This window comes from Siphateles boraxobius, unplaced genomic scaffold (genome assembly GCF_051911475.1).
Source record: "Siphateles boraxobius isolate OS27281-9 unplaced genomic scaffold, OSU_SipBor_1 7, whole genome shotgun sequence".
Classification (NCBI taxonomy): domain Eukaryota; kingdom Metazoa; phylum Chordata; class Actinopteri; order Cypriniformes; family Leuciscidae; genus Siphateles; species Siphateles boraxobius.
Window position 1 is genome coordinate 15,073,382 of NW_027509197.1, and position 21,507 is coordinate 15,094,888.

Here is a 21,507-nt window from a genome sequence, read left to right on the forward strand (position 1 = left end):
TGTAAGCAAGCCACCTCTGTTTTGGACATTTTTGGACTCATATGCAGGATTAAACAGAATATTAAAAAATAAATGTGATGTTAGTGTGGGGGTATTTTTGTCACTTTAACCATGCAAAGTCCACCACGTTTTGACCCTTTTTAAAACACATATGATAACTGTAATAATCTACTATTGATATACCACATTTATCTTTAAGAAACAATCGTTTCTTAAAAAACATACCAATTTCAACAGGACTTTTATTTTGAAAATTGCGTGGTGGGAGATGCGCCGTAGAATGTTAAACACTTCCCTACACTTTTTTTTGTAGAGATTCAACACGTTTGCGTTTCGTGATTTGTGTGTATTTAGAGGTTTGACGTGCTGAAATGCATGAAAATGACAGCGAGGACCATGAAGCTGAAGAGTATGTCGGCCTTGCGGATTTTCTGGCTGAAGGAGATGAGCAGGTAACTTATGCTGTTGAGCACATGATGGTCGCCCTTCAAAATAAACTGTGATTTCAAAATGAGTGAGTGAGTGTGATTATTGCTGCCTTCAAGTGCTATTGGACATTTCCTAACGTTATTTCCCACTTCTGAAGTCGTGATTACGAGCTCGTCGCATTCAAGTGCACTGCTGTCGGAAAGAACAGGAATCATAGAGGACACCGGGTTTATTCTTACTTATTTGTTGGGGAAATTGTATTATAAAGCCAAAATGATATTGAAAGCGTTTATGTCCAATTTTTAACTATGAAACTCTGATAGCACGTGAAGACAGTATTATACTCATTATTGAGCCTAAGTATTTCTTTTTTGGGAATAGTTTAGATGACCAAATGCCACGTCTCATGCATCTTGTTTGCTTAACATTTTTAGTGCCATACTTAGATAGAGAAACATATCGATCAAAAATTGTTTAAATGTGACAATTACTGGTGGTGACAATACACGCGAAAAAGGAACAAACTATTTTTTTACTTTCTTTTAAACGACAGCTTAGTTTCTCTGTTGGCGATAAACTGCTGGTCCATGAGAGGAGTTCAGACGTGTGGTGGTGGGCTGAACTGCGGGGTCTCTTTGGTTATGTCCCATCCAGCTATTTGCACAAAAGAGTAGATGTAGAAGATGCTTGGCAAGATGACGAATACTTTGGCGATTATGGGACATTAGTAAGTACTAAAATGTTAAGCTAGTCAATCTAAAGCCTAGCAAGCATCCAGTTAATAAATCGTTAAAAATGCTTCAATACAATGGTAGGATTGAACTCAAATGATTCTTCATACAGAAGCAAACTATGTGTTAACATGCATTATCTGGATCTTTCTCTCAGAGGCTTCACCTGGAGATGCTGTCAGATAAGCCCCGCACAGATACATACAGGCAGGTGATCCTGAGCAATAGCGCCTCCCTGAGGGGGAAGGTGGTCATGGACTTGGGCTGTGGGACAGGCGTTATCAGCCTCTTCTGTGCTCTTCTAGCACAACCTGCAGCGGTGAGACTAACGAAATATTTGCAGAATGCTTTACAGTCACGTTATGGTTAAAGGTTTTCACCCAAAATTGTGAAAACATGAAACATTTTCCATAATTTATTCACCCTCAAGCCACCCTAGGTGTATATGACTTTCTTCTTTCAGCCAAACACAGTTATATTAATTATAAAATATCCAGACTCTTCGAAGCTTTATAATGGGAGTGAGTGAATGGTACCATTTTCTTACCCCAAAAAGCAATTCCGATTCCGCCCATCATAAAAGTAATCTATACAGCTCCAGGGGATTAATAAAGGCCTTCTAAAGCGAAGTTATGTGTTTTTGTAAGAAAAATATTTATAATTTTATAAACTATAATCACTGGCTTACACAAGTCGAGTTCCAGCCGAAGAGTCAACTCTGACCCGACGTAATGACGAACCCGGAAACGCAGAGGAGAGAACAAAACAAAACACTGGTCACAAATTAGAAGTCTAAAACAAGAATTTTCCAAGAGAAATATCAGAGGAGTTTGAGTTTGTTGCCTAGCCCTATTTGTTTGAACCGTGAGAGGCGACTACTCTCACGTAAGCTTTAGTGGACATTAGCAGAAGCAAGTGATTACAGTTTATAAAGTTATAATTATGGATATTTTTCTTACAAAAACACATTGCTTCAGAAGGCCTTTATTAACCTCTGTATAGATTACTTTTATGATGGATGGAAGTGCATTTTGGGGCTTCAAAAATGGTACCATTCACTCCCATTTTAAAGCTTGGATTATCTTTTAATATAACTTTGATTGTTTTTTGTCTGAAAGAAGAAAGTCTTATACACCTAGGATGGCTTGAAGGTAAGATTTTGAATTAGTAATTTTTGCGGGTGTAAATAGCAAAGGCCTATAGAAATGGCACAACTGTTTTTATTTTATAATTTGTATTTTATTATATTGACATTTAGGGAGTTTCCTAATATGAAAATCAAACGGGTGCCCTTAATAGATAACAATCCTCTTGAAAATGTAAGGAGTTAAGGGTCATCTTCAGTTGGTGGCATCTTATGGAGTTTAGCAAACAAATGAAAATAAAGAGTAAAAGACTAAAATCCTAAAAAAAATAAACTGGAATTGCATAAGAAAAGACTTCCACTTAACAGGGAAAATAAGAATTGAAGAAAATAACAAAATAAAATTCTAAAACAAAAGAGAAACTAAACTAGGTTACAATGCACAAGAGCTAAAGCTAAGCAAAACCGTGTTTTTAAAACGAATTAGCAATAAGGATACTCTGATACTGGAAATAAGATTTTAAAAAACTAGAGCAAGCACTAAGATCATTTCAGGAGCACAAACCTGAAAACACCATAAAGTACATACACAACGAACCAGCAAATACATGAGGGAAAGAGGCACAATATAAAGGGACCAGAGCACATGAGGATCAGGTGAGCACAATTAGTAAAAAAGAGGACTAGACAAGGGGCATGGTAACGGGAAACAAGGAGGCGGGACAAGAGGAGCACATGGCAAACACAAACAAAGACAGCCATGTGCTCAAACACAAGACAAACATAGAAACATGAAACAAAGACATCACAGACAAGGCTGCCAGGGCAGAACCGTGACACTATTTTTACAAAGTAAAAAAAGTTCCCCTTCAGGTTGTGGTAAACATGTTTTTGCTTTGGAATTTAAATTTTTTTTGAAAGTAAATGTAAGAATTACTTTTCCAATGTTAGTAATATTTCAAGATCAACATGCTGGACTGAAGCAATTTTCTTTGCTTGTTTACTTTATTATTCATACATAATAAAACATTTATTTTTTACAATTTATGTATCAATATGATACAACAGGGTTTTGAGGAATGCTCATTTATAAATCTTCTATGATCATTGTATTGCATTTTATTACTTCTTGGTCATACAAACATTAGCAACTGCACCAAATAGCTAATTTTTTAGTTAGTTATTTTTAGGCAAAAAGTTTTTTTCTCTCCTCAAATGTCATATCCCTCCATATCTCCATATTTCTACTATATCATACTATATGAGCCATAAAAGCCTGATGAAATACAAACATAAAACATATCCAAACTTTTTTTTAAGATTTTTTTTTAGATTTTGTCCAAAGTTTCAATAAACTGATTCATTAAAAAAAGTAGAATTTTCTGCTTATAACATATATTTCAGGGTTTACAGGGTAAAAAAAGTTGAAAAAAAATCCAAGTTTAATAATTTGACTTTAATCAAATATAATATAAAAACTCTTTCATATAAATGTGTACAGTTTTTGTCCCTGTAGGTATATGCTGTGGAGGCCAGCTCAATGGCAGAACACACCGAGGAACTAGTGAAGCAGAATAGCTGTGAGGAAGTTGTGACCGTCTTTCAGGACCGAGCTGAGAATCTCACTCTTCCTGGGAAAGTGGATGTTCTAGTGTCAGAGTGGATGGGCAACTGCCTACTGGTATGAGAGCAGCTTTGAACTTCAATATTCACAGACAAAAATAAACTGAATATCACAACACAAACATTATGTCTGCTGAGTGGGTAAACAATGTCACCTGTGAAATTATGTTCACTTTAACTGTAATATTACGTCTTCCATAATTGTCACGGTTTAAGCACTATCTTTCAGTTTGAGTACATGTTGGAGTCAGTGTTGCTGGCACGTGATCGCTGGCTGAAGGAGGGTGGAATGATGTGGCCGTCCTCTGCCTGTCTGACCGTCGTTCCTTGCCAGGCCTTCTCTGACTACAGCCAAAAAATGGAGTTCTGGGAGAAACCCTATGGCCTAGACTTCAGCTACCTACAGTGAGGCCTTTCATATTGATATACAGCTCTTTTTGACATATGTATTGTGGGTATTTGAGCAGCTTGCCATTGCATTAGGTGTCAAATTATCAAATTAAGTGGCTTTAAAATCATAATGTTTGTTTTTCAGAATGAAGGCAGACATTATTATAGCACTTTCTAGTTGTCAAATGTTCTAGTTGTCTCATGCTCTTATTTAATGTGATGAACTACAACTGTGATTGCTCTGATTGCACCTTTGAATTTGAACTTCATACATCTACTAAAAATGAACTTGAGACCATAGTAGTCAATGACAAAAAAACCTCTTAATCCTAAAAAACCCTTCTTAAACCTCTGCACATTTTACTCGTTAAAATCACTAATTTAATTAAGAAAATATATATTTTTATTATTTATTTAATAAAACTAGGTAATTAAATTGTTGAATTATTAAATAATTAATAGTTAAATAGAGTATTTAAAACTGTACTGTGAATTTTATTGAAACAAGATGACCCAATTGATCAGCTACATACATCATTGTTATATAACACTTGAGTAATATGATAAATCTGACCGTGCATATATGTATTGTAGGTCACTTGCACAGAAAGAGTTTCTCTCAAAGCCTAAATTCAGCCATCATCTACTAACTGAAGACTGTTTGTCCGCCCCAGCTGATGTTATCACTCTTGATATGGTCACAATACAGGTCTCAGAGTTAGAGGTAAATGTTAGAATTTGGATTAAATGAAATAACCATTATTTAAAAGGAAGCACATGTTAACTACACTGCTTTTCCCCAATTTTGTCCAGAGACTAAAAGGAGAGTTTAGTTTCAGTGTTGAGAAGTCAGGCATGTTCCATGGTTTCACCGTCTGGTTCAGTGCACACTTCCAGAGTTTAGAAGAGGATGGACCATCACTGGAGTTGAACACCGGACCATATTCAGAGTATGACGCAGAAACAGAAAAAGCCAAATACAAATACATGATAGCATACTTGATATTCAATTCGCAATTTCACATCTGAATGCAGGTTCTAATTCTTAATGTACAGTTCACAGGATAATCTGTGAGTGAAACATTAATCTGAAACTAAAAGTAAAACAGAACCTGCCTTTTTCCCAGGATCACTCACTGGAAACAGACTCTTTTCATGTTGGATGCCCCAGTGACAGTCGAGGAAGGGGACATTATAGTGGGGTCCATACTTCTGCAGAGAAATCCAATCTGGAGACGTCACATGTCAGTTTCATTTTCATGGAACATAAACGGCACTGAAGTTTCTAAGGTGAGTATCTACGTATCATTGCTTGATCTCCTTAAAGTCAATCATATTATTAGTTTTTGCTTTATTTATCACCTTACCAGTAGATTTTTACCTTGTGGGCATTAAGAAATCTGAATGTAATACCAACGTGAACATTTGAAGCATCATTCACATTCTGAATATTTTTGCAGGTCCAGACAAAGTGTTTTCCAATGTGGAGGTGACCATAAGACAGCCATGCACTTTAAACAGAACCTTGTATTTCTTTTTGCTGTTATGCAAACAGCAGTGCATAAAACATGACACTACAAATCTTAACCTCATAAAAGCCTTTATAAAAGGGATTTCAGGCTTTATTTAGCTAGATAAAACTGACATGGATAAAGTAAAATTCACTAGATAAGATTTTGTTAACAAATCTAAAAATCTATGAATCCAACAGAACTTATTTAAAATGCAGGTCTCAGTAATTATATAATTGTTTTTTTAAATATAGTGATAAGATGGTCTGAATAACAATAATGGAGTAGGTGAAGCCCCTCTATATTCTCCATCCACTACATTAATGGCAGTTCAGCATTTTCTGGAGCAACATCACACTCTGCTAGCGAACATGTGTAGTGCAACTCCAGCTTAGGATATTACATGGTTTTCAGTCAGGCTGACATGTTGTATTCTTGTGTGAGATCATAAACACTTTCTCCTACTGCACCAGTGCATGTGCCAGGTCAATTGTGAAAAAGGGCTCATAAATGTGGTGCTGCCACATTGGTCATAATGTGTATGGGAGCTGTCTTACTGTATGATGATGTACAGCATGTATTTTGACAGGCGAGCAGTAACACTTTTCTTGTTGCCTGGCATTTGTCACCGTAAGAGAAATTGCTGGTGCTTGTGAGAATAGATTTCTAGACAAAAGACCTTTAACAAAAGGTCAGATCGAGCCTTAATTTGAGGACTAGCACATCAAAATTATTAGGGGAAAAAAAGATTATCTTTATAATGTACCATACTCTTTTGGTCAAACCTTTTTCTTTTTTTTAATCTGAATATTAATTGTGTGAGTTTAGATTGATTGATTGTACACTTGCTATTCAACTTCCTTTATTACTATTGCGTCTTCCTTCTCATCTAGTTTCACAGTTTCAGTTTCTGCAGTGTCAGGAATGTCCCATGTGGGCTCTGAAACGGTTAACCTTAATCAGGCTAGCGCATATTTGTACCATAATGAAAAGTAGGCTGTGAGGGTTTAAGTAGTGTGTTCAATGAATTGTTTTGTAGTTTAATAACATGTCAATTGTTCAGCTGACGAAACAACATTTAAAAATAAAATTATACAAGTGGTATGCAGTGGTTTTGAAATTAGGAGGCAAATTTTTTTATACTCTTTTTTTAAACTTTTTTTATAATCCAATGGAAATTCATGTTGATACATTTCCCAGTTTAAATAAACATTACTTATGCTATCAAAAAAAAAAAATCTATTTTCTATTGCTACATTAACAATGTTATATCTTAAAACCAAGTAGCTGTTAGGATTTTGAGATATTTTGTGTGTTGGTATCAACTGTCCTTGTGTGAAGGTTTGTCTTGTTCTCTTTTTCTCTCTGTATGTTAACAAGCTTGTTTCAGATGGGCGTTACCTCTGTTAATCTGTGGAAGACTGTGATTGGACCAGCTATGCACCTGACCTGGATATAAGGACCGCCTCTGACACTCTATCAAGGCCTTTGAGCCTCGCTGACTTTGTGCTTCTGTGTTTTGTGGTTGTACTGTTTAGGTACTTCTCGTTAGCTTTGTTTGTGTCACCATTGTTTGAATGAGTAAGAGTGTCGTGCCAGAGAGATTATTAGTGTTTAGTGAAATTGAGTAAGTGTTTGTTGAATGTAATACTATTTCGGGTTTTCTTCTATCTGATTATTGCCTGATTGATTACCTCTTTGGATTATGATTCTAACTTGTCAACCTGATACTATTTTAAATGTGTGTAAGCATTCTTGTAATTATTACCATACCAAGGGATGTAGGGGGTTTGACGCCAATTTATTTATATCTATTTTTCACTTTGTTTATGTGTAAGGGAGTTAGGTAAGTTAAACTGTATTTTCATTTCTTCTTTCTTTTGTTAAAGGTTATTTAGATTCTAAAAAGTAAATTGTTTTGTTTGTTATTTTGGCCTTGTCTGCCCCTGACGATAACCCCTTATGGTCAATAAAAATCATATTACTCTTTATCTCTCTGGTAGTGTGACTCTCTTCCTTTTTCTGTTGCGGCTGACCCCTAGAGGTCGTAACAGAAATTGGGGGCTCGTCCTCGTCTTACGCATAAGAACCTCGTCTTAAAAATAAGTTTTATTGAAAACAAAAAACAAAAAAACAATTGGAGTTTCGCCACTGTGTGTTAAGAAAAAAAGGAGAATTAGGAACTCATGAAATTTGCTTTGTATAGTGTTGTTTGGCTAGTGGTTTTCACTTTGAGGGGGAGGGAATTTGGTATGTCTTTAAAGTTTGCACTAGATAAATTCACGATTCAACCTACGTCTGAACAGTTAGATATTTGTCGTAAAGATGATTTGGTCACGATTGCGGATTTTTATCAAATCACAGTTCCTCGTGGTGCAGTTAAACAGGAGATTAAGGAGGTAATTTATAAACACTTGATGGAGCGTGGAGTTTTGCCAGAGCGGAGTGAGTCGGCGGGTGTTGCATTTCAGTTGCCGGTTTCTACGAGTGAGGGTGAGCAACCCAAACCTAATGAGCTGGCCGGCATAGATCCCGTCGATTTAGCTTCTCCGCGAGATCCTTTTCTGGCGATCAGACTGAAAGAGTTAGAGGTGGAACTGAGCAGACAGCATTATGAGAGTCAGCTGTTGCATGTACGCACAGTTGAGCTTGAAACCAAGCGAGATATCAAGCTCAAGGAGCTGGAGCTGGAGCTCAAAATTAAATCATCTGTTTTCCCCTCAGCTGTTGATGCGCCTGACATGAACGTGAATGTATCGTCACCTATGATTGTTTCCACTCCGAGTCCTATTCCTGCACCTCGACGCAACTCACAAGTAAGTCAACCTGAATTTGATATTAGTCGTCAGATATCCATAGTGCCACTTTTTCGAGAGACCGAGGTTGACACTTATTTCAACGTGTTTGAACGAATCGCTGGCACGTTGAAATGGCCGCGGAATGTTTGGCCGCTGTTGTTACAATGTAAACTTGTGGGTAAAGCCCAAGAAGTCTGTTCAGCGTTATCGCTTGAGCAAAGTTTGGATTATGAAGTAATGAAAAATGCCGTTTTGCGTGCGTATGAATTAGTCCCTGAAGCCTATCGGCAGAAGTTCCGGAATCATGTGAAAACCCCTAGTCAAACATATGTTGAGTTCGCTAGAGACAAAGCAAGTTTATTTGAGAAGTGGTGCGCCGCAAACAAAATAGTCACGTTTGAGCAGCTTAAAGAATTAATATTATTGGAGGAGTTCAAGAATTGTTTACCAGAGAAAATTGTGGTTTACTTAAATGAGCAGAAGGTTTCCGCTCTTTCCGCTGCTGCAGTTTTTTCTGATGAGTTCGTACTTACGCACAGAGTAGTGTTTTCACCCACGAAACGTAATCTTCCTGATCGTGTTCGTAGTTCTAAGGATTCCTTAGTGGTACCTAAGAACGTTTTGAGAGCAGACTTTACGGAAAACCGTGAATGTTTTTACTGTCATGACGTCGGACATCTAATTTCTGTATGCCCGGTTCTGAAACGTAAAACTGGCAAGAAAGTAAACACTTTCAAAAGCGTTGCGTTAGTAGAGCGGCCTATCTTTTCCATCGAGCCAGAGTCTCTGGATTATACGACCGCTGAATCCGCTTTTAAGCCGTTTATCTTTGATGGTGTTGTGTCATTTAATGAAGCAGATTTGGAAACGAAACCTATTTGTATACTCCGTGATACTGGTGCTGCGCAATCCTTCATTTTAGAGAGTGTGTTACCATTTTCAGAACTTTCAAACTGTGGTTCCAGTGTGCTAGTGCAAGGCATTGATCTTACTGTAGTTAGAGTTCCTTTGCACAATGTTTATTTACGCTCCGGGATTATTTCAGGGAACGTTAAACTGGCAGTTCGGGCTGAATTACCTGTGAAAGGTGTATCACTCATTCTAGGAAATGATTTGGCAGGTGATAAAGTTTTCTGTTTGCCTGAAGTGATAGATGTTCCTGATGTACATAATGAAGATGCACTGCAGAAAGAATTTCCCCAAGTATTTAGTACGTGTGTAGTAACTCGAGCTCAAGCTCATAAGCTAAAAGAAACTGTGGATTTATCTAAAACTTTTCTGTGTGCTGATAATTCTCGTGAGACAGAGGAAAAAGTTGATGCAGCTGAGTTAAAAATGTGTGCACTTCCCAATGTTGATTTTCCATTTGGAAGAACTATGTTAATTGAGGCACAACGTGCCGATCAAACTCTGTGTCATTGTGCTGAAGCTGTTGTTGAGCCGAGTGTTTTGCCAGAGTGTCCAGTGGCTTACTTCTTTGAAGACGATGTTCTTATGCGTAAGTGGTCTCCAGGTCATGTCAAGGAGGACTGGGGCACTGTTATTCAAGTTGTCCTTCCAAAACCTTATCGAGAACAAGTGTTGAGTGTAGCACATGACCATGAACTGTCGGGTCATGTAGGAGTTCGAAAAACGTATGATAATCTGTTGAAACATTTTTTTTGGCCTTCCATGAAATCAGATGTTTCAAAATTCTGTAAATCTTGTCATGCGTGTCAGTTATCCGGTAAACCCAATCAAGTTATTCCTCCAGCACCGTTGAGGCCGATACCTGTGCTTGGCGAACCGTTCGAGCGTATTTTGATTGATTGTGTTGGGCCACTACCCAAAACAAAATCTGGAAATTCCTACTTGTTGACATTAATGTGTACGTCGACTAGGTATCCTGAAGCAATACCACTACGCTCTCTTAAAGCTCATGCAGTTGTTAAAGCAATCATTAAATTCTGCACCACTTTTGGAGTACCGAAATGCATTCAGTCCGATCAAGGAACCAATTTTATGTCTAGGGTGTTCGCCAAAGTAATAAAAAAATTAAATATTAAACATCAAGTATCTAGCGCTTATCACCCTCAGTCACAGGGGGCAATCGAAAGATTTCATCAAACTCTCAAGTCCATGCTTCGAACTTTTTGTGTTGATCAACAGAAAGAATGGGACGAGGAAATCCCACTATTGTTATTCGCAATTCGTACCACGACTCAAGCATCTCTCGGATTCAGCCCTGCTGAATTGATTTTTGGGCATACTGTGCGTGGACCTTTGAAAATTTTGCAGGAGCAGATCCTTTCATCTGATCGTCCTACTCCTGCAACGAACGTCTTAGATTACGTTAGCTCGTTTCGTGAGCGACTTCATAAAGTGTGGAAGTTGGCAAGACGTTCTCTTGATTCCGCTCAATACCAAATGAAAACTCGATATGATCAAAAAGCTGTGCAGCGATCATTCCAAATTGGAGAGAAAGTTCTCGTTTTACTTCCTATGCCTGGTTCAGCGCTTAAGGCTAGATTTACTGGACCCTATGATATTAACGAGAAATTAAGTGTCACTGATTATGTTGTTAACACCCCAAATCATAAGAAAAAGTCACGCGTCTGTCATATCAATATGCTGAAGGCATATGTTACGCGGTCTAATTCTGAGACTAAGATCCCTGTTGTCACTGTTGCTCCAGTAGATGTATCACCCTCAGAATATTCACCAGAAATCGATGGTTTGAAGATGAACAGTGCCGCGTTCACAACCGCTCGGTTGCCTAATTCAGAAACTTTGTTAAACTTTTCAGCAAGATTGTCGCACTTGTCTTCATCGGCCCAGGCTGACATTTTAAATTTGATAAAGAGGTATCCGACTTTGTTCAGTGACTCGCCTACAACTACACACGTGTTAAAACACGACATTGATGTTGGTTCACATGCGCCCGTTAAGCAAAGTGCTTACCGAGTAAATCCACTTAAGAAGGAACTGATGAAACAAGAAACTCAGTATTTACTTAAACACAATTTGGCAGCCCCTAGTTCTAGTCCATGGTGTTCACCATGTCTTCTCGTCCCTAAGCCCGATGGTACTTCAAGGTTCTGTACAGATTACAGGAAAGTTAATGCGTTAACTAAGGCTGATTCCTTTCCACTTCCGCGAATGGAAGATTGCATAGATCGTGTGGGTAATGCCAAATTTGTGACTAAACTCGACCTACTAAAAGGTTATTGGCAGGTGCCGCTCACGGAGCGAGCGGCTGAAATTTCTGCATTCGCCACCCCTGAGGTATTTCTACAATACCGGGTTATGCCGTTCGGTCTTCGAAATGCTGGAGCTACCTTTCAGCGGTTAATGTCTATTGTGTTATCCAACATATCTAATTGTGAAGTTTATTTAGATGATGTTGTGTGTTATGCTAGCACTTGGGAAGTACATATTAAGGTTTTAGAGGAAGTCTTTGGACGCCTTAAAAATGCTAATCTTACCTTGAATCTAGCAAAGTGCGAATTCGGTTGTGCTACAGTCACCTATTTGGGTAAGGAGGTTGGTAGCGGTCAGATTTGCCCTTTGAATTCAAAAATTCAAGCTGTTCTTGATTTTTCCATTCCGAACAATAGAAGAGATCTCCGTCGATTTCTCGGAATGACGGGTTATTATCGATGCTTTTGTAAGAACTTCTCATCTGTAGCTAGTCCTCTTACAGAATTACTGCGTAAAGCAGTCTCATTCAAGTGGACTTCTGAATGTCAGTCCGCTTTTGAAGCATTAAAGACTCTGCTCTGTAGTGCTCCTGTACTTGTTGCCCCTCAGTTTGAAAAACCATTCTTGCTAGAAGTTGATGCCAGTGGCACTGGTATCGGAGCGGTTTTGTTGCAGACCGGTGAAGATGATTTGAATCATCCGATCAGTTTCTTTTCAAAGAAATTTCTCAAACATCAAATGAACTATAGTACGATAGAGAAAGAGGCTCTTGCCTTGATTCTTGCCTTGCAACACTTTGAAGTGTATATTGGTTCGAGTGTATCACCTATTACCATTTTCACTGATCATAATCCTCTTACGTTTCTCCAGCTAATGTCTAATAGCAATCATCGGTTAATGCGATGGTCTCTGATTTGTCAAAGCTACAATATGAAGATCTGTCATAAGAGAGGTATCGAAAATGTACTTGCTGACTCACTGTCCCGTGTCAACTAGTAAAACATTGTTTTATTTTATGGGTGGGGGTGTTAGGATTTTGAGATATTTTGTGTGTTGGTATCAACTGTCCTTGTGTGAAGGTTTGTCTTGTTCTCTTTTTCTCTCTGTATGTTAACAAGCTTGTTTCAGATGGGCGTTACCTCTGTTAATCTGTGGAAGACTGTGATTGGACCAGCTATGCACCTGACCTGGATATAAGGACCGCCTCTGACACTCTATCAAGGCCTTTGAGCCTCGCTGACTTTGTGCTTCTGTGTTTTGTGGTTGTACTGTTTAGGTACTTCTCGTTAGCTTTGTTTGTGTCACCATTGTTTGAATGAGTAAGAGTGTCGTGCCAGAGAGATTATTAGTGTTTAGTGAAATTGAGTAAGTGTTTGTTGAATGTAATACTATTTCGGGTTTTCTTCTATCTGATTATTGCCTGATTGATTACCTCTTTGGATTCTGATTCTAACTTGTCAACCTGATACTATTTTAAATGTGTGTAAGCATTCTTGTAATTATTACCATACCAAGGGATGTAGGGGGTTTGACGCCAATTTATTTATATCTATTTTTCACTTTGTTTATGTGTAAGGGAGTTAGGTAAGTTAAACTGTATTTTCATTTCTTCTTTCTTTTGTTAAAGGTTATTTAGATTCTAAAAAGTAAATTGTTTTGTTTGTTATTTTGGCCTTGTCTGCCCCTGACGATAACCCCTTATGGTCAATAAAAATCATATTACTCTTTATCTCTCTGGTAGTGTGACTCTCTTCCTTTTTCTGTTGCGGCTGACCCCTAGAGGTCGTAACATAGCCTATAAAACTCAAGTTAATGTATTTAAGATTTTTTACATTTATTCCTAAATAAAATACAGATTTCATGTATATTTTATTTGTCAACTGATTTTCAGCTGTTTGTTTGTTTATTTTTTATAATGACTTATTTTCAGATCATCAGTCATCAAAACCTGTTAAACACTGCAGTTGACATGATGGTTGGTCACAGACACTGAGATGTACTTTTAAATTCACCAAACTTATTGCTCACTAAAAAAAATTATATTAACAACTAATATCAGTCATGTCCTGTATGTGTGCACAGAACCAGCACGTTTCTAATACACAACCCTGCATTTGCCAGGTGTCAGTTAAAAGACATGACACAGTCAAATACACTTACTTACAGGTGATGTACATTTGATGTTTAGACTATGCTGTGATAGACAAGGGGAGGAGAGAATTTAAGAGGAAGCAGATATTTTTGCTACCTTTAAACTACTATATGAACCTGTTCAGTACTGCAAACGTGTCTGAGCTGCAAGGATCTGTCAACATGACACATCAGATCATACAACCATTGAATCCGCATTGATGAAAAAGCTGACTTCAAGTAGTGCATTTGCAATTGCCTTTATATTTCTTGTTTTTCACTACACATTTAAACTGGACTTTCAATGCCCATGTGAGGATCCTGACAACCAGCGGTTATGTGAAATGTATTTCCCCCCCGTCTATCAGACTTTTTATAATACTGACCTTAACTTATAAAACATTTCCAATGACATGCAAACGATGTTGTTGTAAATGTTCGAAACAACATTTCTTAGTTATTTTCCTGTAAATCCCCCACCGATAAGGATTACTGCTGGATTACCTGGAAAAATATAATGAGAAACTTGATTATTTCTCTATTATAGAACGTGACAGTTATGTTTCCTGGAAGCTAACAGACAAAAACACTAGTTGGTTTAATCAACTTCCCAAAGAGAAGGACAAACTTACTGCTGATGGGAATGTTACAAAACATCAGTCTGAATCACAGGTATGTTATGTACCATCCAATAATATGAATATGCTAAATTAATTTAGTAATTCAATTATACTATATAAAAGGAAAATTACTGTTATATAGGGTTCAATTATAAAAAATTATGAATATAATCATCTTTTAAAAATAGGCAAAGAAGAGGATCCCATTTTAAATGTACAATTGATGTGTATGTAGACAGGGCTAGTTGCCACACTTTTTATTATTTAAGAATCTGAAGAGGACAGATAGCTATGAATTTTTTTTTTCTCTTGGCTTTATTATTAAAATTTTGATCTTCTCTCAACCGAGAGAGCATTATAGCAATCCTGCATTATATTGTATTATAATGACTATATTTAATATTAGCCTACCACTAAACTTCGACTATATAGGCATGTTGCGTATTAATTGTTCTAGGAACCTCAAAGCACATTCTAATTTTTGTGTAATTTGTGGTACTCCATAATGATGTTTCTTGCGTAAGTAGGGCCCAAACATAAACCGAGGTGCCCCCTAAGTCCTGCCCTGACTGGTGCATTTGACAGAATGTAGACTTTTCTCAATGTATTCCTGTATTTGTGTCTGTTAATTGAAAAGCACACTGTGTTATACTAGGGTGGCAGATGACTTCTGGCAATCACATATTTGTATAGTCTTGTTATTATGAACAAGGAATTTATTTATGTTTTTTAGGTAATGGAAATAGCTATTAAGATTCAGTATAGAGTTAAATGCTTTCTTAATTTATTTGTTAACAGTTTGTCTGTTAAAGGCCTGACTACCATTGAAATTATTCACTTAAATTATCCATCATATCATGTATTTAGCAAACCTGTGAACGATGCAATTATTCTTCAGAGGGCCAGTGTTTCTAAATCTATGTCACTCACATCAGCGCCATTGTTAAGGAACCTAACTAAAGTGCTTAACTAAAGCCTAAAGTGTTGTTTGGGAAAAGAGTAATTTAATGTATATGATGAGCTGTGCTATTGATTGACTAATGAGGAAGGGCATTCACTAGTCTAGTGTTTGCTGAGATGTCTGTGCTTATCACAATCATGATAAAAGTATATTTTACTACTGTTTATGTCTTTCAGTGTTGAAGTAATGTCTGTAAACAGCAAAATCCCCAGTTTTTTTTGTTTGGCTGCTGTAATTCAGTTATAACAGCCAGATGAACAAAGAGAAAAGGTGATATGATGGTGTTGGTTGTGATTTGACATAATTATTAGTTGGCCTGACTCACTGAACTCATTGAGAGCATAATTTCTGAGTTAAGGTTACCTTATGGATTATAGCAGCTTGTAGAGTAATTTTTTTTAGCCTTTTCAATGAAATCCAAAGGATCAAATCAATAAACAAAAAAAAAAAACACTTTTTGAAAAGTCTTTTATGTTGGCCACACACATACATCAAGAATTAGAGTATGAATCTCAACAATGGTAACAAACAGATCACCTCTGATCATAAGCTCATTATTTATTCATGCATCAATGCATGATGGGAGCCATGAATGAGTTTTGATTGGAGGCACCCAGAATGCACTGCAACATGCTTTATAATTGTCACCATTGTTGAGATTCACAGGCTGATTCTTGATGTCTGTGTTTACAAGGAAGAAAAAAGCGATTTTTGGATGTGAACAACTTTTAAGAAATGATTTGGATTAAATTGTAAAAGTTACAAATATTATGCTTTTCAATGATAGTGCTGCTGTAATTAATTAAGTAAATTTAACTCAGAAATTACACTCTATGTGTGTTCAGTGATTTAGGTCAAATGATTGTGAAATAATGATTATTGTAAAACACAACAAACACCATCATATCACCTTTTCTGTTTGTTTATCTGGCTGTTATAACTGAATTATAGCAGCAAAAAAAATTCTAAAGTTTATAACTTAAGGGTGAAGAGCCCAACTAAAGCAAACACTGATCTCCATAATGGTAACATACCAATTAGGGTTTTCTCCTACAGTGATTCTGCTTGTTAATATCAGGTGTCTTCAATAATGCTCAATCATCACTCAATTAATCACTTAATTATCTCATTAACTCTTAACACTCTTCAGTGTTCATTTAACACTCTGAGAGTGTGGACTCATATAAACACTGAGCAGTGTTAATTTAACACTGGGGATTTTGTCAGAGTTTTTTATTGTTATTATGCATATTATTTGCATTTATTATTTTGATTGATTAAATATTCTAAATGCTAGAACCTTTTTTCTAATACTATACTGGTGGTATTTCTAGATTGGTCACTGAGAGGTACAATGTTTTGCTCTGAACTTTGAGGAGGTCTGTGTGGATGCACTGTGTCTATAGTGTATCTGAACCGTACTAACAGCAGGTGGCAGGACTGCACTATTTAAATTTGTGAACCACTGTTAAACAAAACGATTTAGGCTGTTGTTATTGTTGTTGTTATAATTTTATTGTTACTGTACTGATATATTTTTGAGTAATTGTACCCTCAAGGCATATATGATTTGGAATTAGCCTGAATCCTAAAAAATGAAATGCTATGTCTGTGAAAAAGAAAGTGGCCGTTTTCTGCTGATCCTGAATAACTCAGAGAATGTAACAAAACAAAATTAATGCTGTTTTTGTTATTTGTTATTAAATTATTTGATCATTTTATTATGAACAAAAGTAAACCTAAACCGTAGTTAATCGTATATATGAATGAATGCATCTCTTGTCTAAAGCAATATTTATATGGCCAAAATACTGTAGGCCAAAATGATGAGTCCTTCCCACTATACTTTTTTTTGTTGTAATATATAACAAGGGATACTAGCTATATCCTTTTCACAAAGTTTTTTTTCCACTTAAATCTTAGTGATAACTTGCCATAGTTCCAGATATTCGACACACCCTCAAATATGCACAGCCTGTCAAAAACAATTTAGATTTAATTAAGATCATTTATGATTATGTACATTTAATACATTTGACATTTAATTTTTTCATGAGAAAATTTATGGCGTAGTTAAGTAATTGTGCAGTAAATAGGTAAAACATTTCCAAATATCCTCAAAAACACAGCATAAATGTATAGTTGAGAGGTAAATCAAAAAATTATATATAGTTTGCCATGAAAAAAAAAATTATATTTCCTTATACAATCTATCTGACCCCTAACACCAAAAACGTAAACCCTACTTGAGCATGGAAATAAAAAAATGTAATGCGCTGCATACACTATATGTCTTACAATGGGGATGAGAGAAAGGGTAAAAGATGTTAAATTACTGAAAACCTTAAAACACTCAACACCCCCAAAGGATATATATTTTAAATAAGGTCTTTCTTTTCTTTTCTTTCTTTATCATTTTTCTCTCTCCTCGTCTGTTCTTATATTGTTGTATATCTGTGTTTTGTTTTTGTTTGTGTTTTGGTCGATGTGTGTATTTTGTAGAGTTTCTGTATGCATTTCTGCAATGATGATAATAAAAAAGAAAAGAAAATAATAAATAAATAGGTTAAATAAATAAAAAATATATATAAATTAAATTAATAAAATTATTGACCTGATATCACTTTAATAATCATAAAATTATACATCTAATAAAGCTCTTCAGTTTAAAAATAGCAGCATCATTCATTATGTATAATACATTAAGTGTTGACTTCAATTTAAGTCCCTATATGGATTTCAACATGCTGGTGTAAGTATTGATATGTTTAGATAACCGTGAGAACTTTTTTTTTTTTTTTTTTTTTTACTCTGGCTGTTAAATGCACAAACATGCGGTTCACCTAAACTCATCATCTCAACTGTTATTTTTGTGCCAAACATGGATGTGGGTTAAGTCTGTTTACCACATGGGACTGTATGCTCAAGCCCTTTGCTGCAGCTCATGTTTGGCACTCTGCTTGATGTATATGCCTTCAGCTTGTGCATGAGAATTGATGTCAGTTGTAGGCAACTGGGGGAAGTCAAGTTTAGCCTGACAGAACTTGAAATAAAAAAAATCTGAAATGTCTGATGTGCTTTGCTACTGCTGTATTACAATAAAGACTTTAGCATCCGACTTCAAATATTAAGGATATAAGGATTGTCCCTGTAATGAATAAACTAAAGTGTTGTGGATTTCCATTACACGAGAGTAGGTGTTAAAACTTCATGCTGATTTGTACTCGGCTTTCTTCAAGATAATCACCAACTAAGACGTAGCTTTACAGTAACCTATGCTTCTCCATCCATTTACGCTTCTTTCCATCTGGTGACGTGAATCTCCTTCAGTCTGGTGTTAATACGCGTCAGCACACACAACGGCTGCAACCACAGTGCGGTCCCCCCATAACAACCCTCTGGATTGAGCGGAGTAGGGAACATCTCTAGGGTCTTCAAGTGGGCACCTTCCGTCCTCAGTGTTACGTCGACTAGCCCACGACACCTCAAGAGGGCTCGACAGTGACTCTGGCGTCCCAGAGTCACCCCCCTCCATCCCCCACTCAACTCAGCCTAGCTTACTGACCTCTACATCCCACTTGCTGCTGAGACCTAACCACAATCTCACAATGTCTCCGCAACCCAACCATACGCGCCAACCCGTTTGACTAAGGCTGTCGAGCCCCACTGGTGCGTTAATAAGCAGTTTCAGTGGCAACGGTTCCGTATGGCATTCCACCTACCGCAAAACACAATATCTGCCCAACCAACCGTCATTCACGCAATATACACAGGAATGTAATAACTGTAAATACTATAAAACCTATACAAATAAACCAACAGACTCTTCAAGTTTTTCAAGAATTCTTTGAAACCGTAGCGTAGCGGCCTATACACAGCCAGCCAAAATATTTCCGTCTCAACCTCAGCCAGTTGCTGCTCCTTTCTGCTGCTTCAGATAAGTTCTTTACTGTGCGACGCAACTCTTGGCCACTGAATCTGGCGTCTCTGAGGAACAGGGTTGTAGAGTGTGCCACAAAACCTCGACAACCCACTTCCACTGGATAAACCTGGACTCTCCATCCTCGCTGTTCTGCTTCAGTGGCCAGATGAGCATACCGCAGTTTCTTCCTCTCATATGCCTCATCTACCGCATCCTCCCATGGCACTGTTAACTCTATCAGTTGAACAATGCGTGGTGATCCAGACCACAAAACAATATCTGGTCGTAGGTTAGTGGTGGCAATCTCAGGTGGAAAAATAAACCGTTGATCAAGATCAGCCAGCATCTTCCAGTCTCTAGCAGCCTCCAGTTGTCCTGGGCGAGAATTGGTGTTAGCACCTTTTCTTGGTGGTTGCTCGCCTGGGCGGAGGAATATTGTCTTCTGCGTGTAATGTTTTACTAGAACAGGCGGCAACTTATTGGTCATACTACGCTTGCCTTCCAATGCTAAAGCCAAACATCGCAATACTCGGTCATGGCGCCAAATAAACGAAAAAAACATTAACAAAAAAACTCAGATGTTCAGAAGCATTAACAGAAGTAAAGCAGAGTTGGGACCTTTTACATCCGAGACCATTGTCTTAAAATGTTGATGGGAAAATTATAAGTTTAAAGGGTTAGTTCACCCAAAAATGAAAATGATGTCATTAATGACTCACCCTCATGTCACTCCAAGTCCATAAGACCTCCGTTCATCTTCAGAACACAGTTTAAGATATTTTAGATTTAGTCCGAGAGCTTTCTGTCCCTCCATTGAAAATGTATGTACGGTTTACTGTCCTTGTCCAGAAAGGAAATAAAGACATCATCAAAGTAGTCCATGTGACATCAGTGGGTTAGTTAGAATGTTTTGAAGCATCGAAAATACATTTTGGTCCAAAAATAACAAAAACTACGACTTTATTCAGCATTGTATTGTCTTCCGGTTCTGTTGGGGATCCGCGTTCAGTGACGCTGCTGACGTAAGACGCTGATGACGTGTTATCTGGTGCGCCCAAGCTTCGATTACAGTCTGAGGGAGACGCACGCTGGAAACAAAACAATCTTCACAAACATGTCTAAGGATTTCCACACAGAGGAAGACTTGCATTTTTTTGCCCAGCCATATTTATTTGAACCCGAATACACGGACGCACTAGATACACGTCTGCAGCGTCTTACTCTGCGGACTCGTGAACGCGGATCCCCAACAGAACCGGAAGACAATACAATGCTGAATAAAGTCCTAGTTTTTGTTATTTTTGGACCAAAATGTATTTCCGATGCTTCAAAACATTCTAACTAACCCACTGATGTCACATGGACTACTTTGATGATGTCTTTATTGCCTTTCTGGACAAGGACAGTATACCGTTCATACATTTTCAATGGAGGGACAGAAAGCTCTCGGACTAAATCTAAAATATCTTAAACTGTGTTCTGAAGATGAACGGAGGTCTTACGGGCTTGGAGCGACATGAGGGTGAGTCATTAATGACATCATTTTCATTTTTGGGTGAACTAACCCTTTAAGACGTTTCTAATCATGAAAAAACAAATCTGCGGAAATTTGACAGGAATGTACATGGGGAACAGGAATGGATAATCATTATCATTAATCATGGGTTAATATTTTGAAATGTAATAGACAATGAGCAATAGTTGTAATTTAAACTATAAAATGTGATATACACATAAAATTGCACAGTAATGAGGGTTATAAGCTTAAAACTATGTGCACTGAATGTCTTCTATTTATTTGCATGACCTTAAACAATTATGCAATGTTTGTATAACGTGATCCATGCACCACTTACCAAATTAGTGCATAACCACATACAATTCATACATCACAACATAACTGTGGTTTTCGTGAGAAAAGGGCTTGTATCTCAGATGGCATCAATACATTATGCAACACAAATGATAGGGGGTGGAAGTTCCTGTATGTCTATGAGAAAATCTGCTCAACATGTTAAAAGTTAAACATTGCAAGAAGTTAAAGCTGAAGGAGTCAAAGAAGGATTAATGCGCTTGTTAATATTGCCTATATTAATATAGCCTACTATAAACTGTGAAATGTAGCATA

At 37.1% G+C, this 21,507-nt stretch overlaps 1 protein-coding gene across 2 annotated transcripts; it reads left to right on the top strand.

Moving 5' to 3' along the window:
* The first annotated feature begins 260 nt into the window (after positions 1-260).
* On the top strand, positions 261-7,759 carry prmt2 (protein arginine methyltransferase 2). 2 transcript variants are annotated; one of them, XM_077217129.1, is made up of 9 exons: positions 261-452; positions 983-1,156; positions 1,318-1,479; positions 3,761-3,925; positions 4,097-4,272; positions 4,852-4,981; positions 5,071-5,207; positions 5,385-5,547; positions 5,718-7,759. In XM_077217129.1, the coding sequence occupies exons 1-9, from the start codon at positions 372-374 to the stop codon at positions 5,748-5,750; spliced, it is 1,221 nt and encodes a 406-aa protein (XP_077073244.1). In that variant the 5' UTR covers positions 261-371; the 3' UTR covers positions 5,751-7,759. The 2 variants fall into 2 exon arrangements, with proteins under 2 accessions (XP_077073244.1, XP_077073245.1); XM_077217130.1 differs by lacking the exon at positions 983-1,156 and having other exon boundaries at positions 269-452.
* Positions 7,760-21,507: the final 13,748 nt, after the last annotated feature.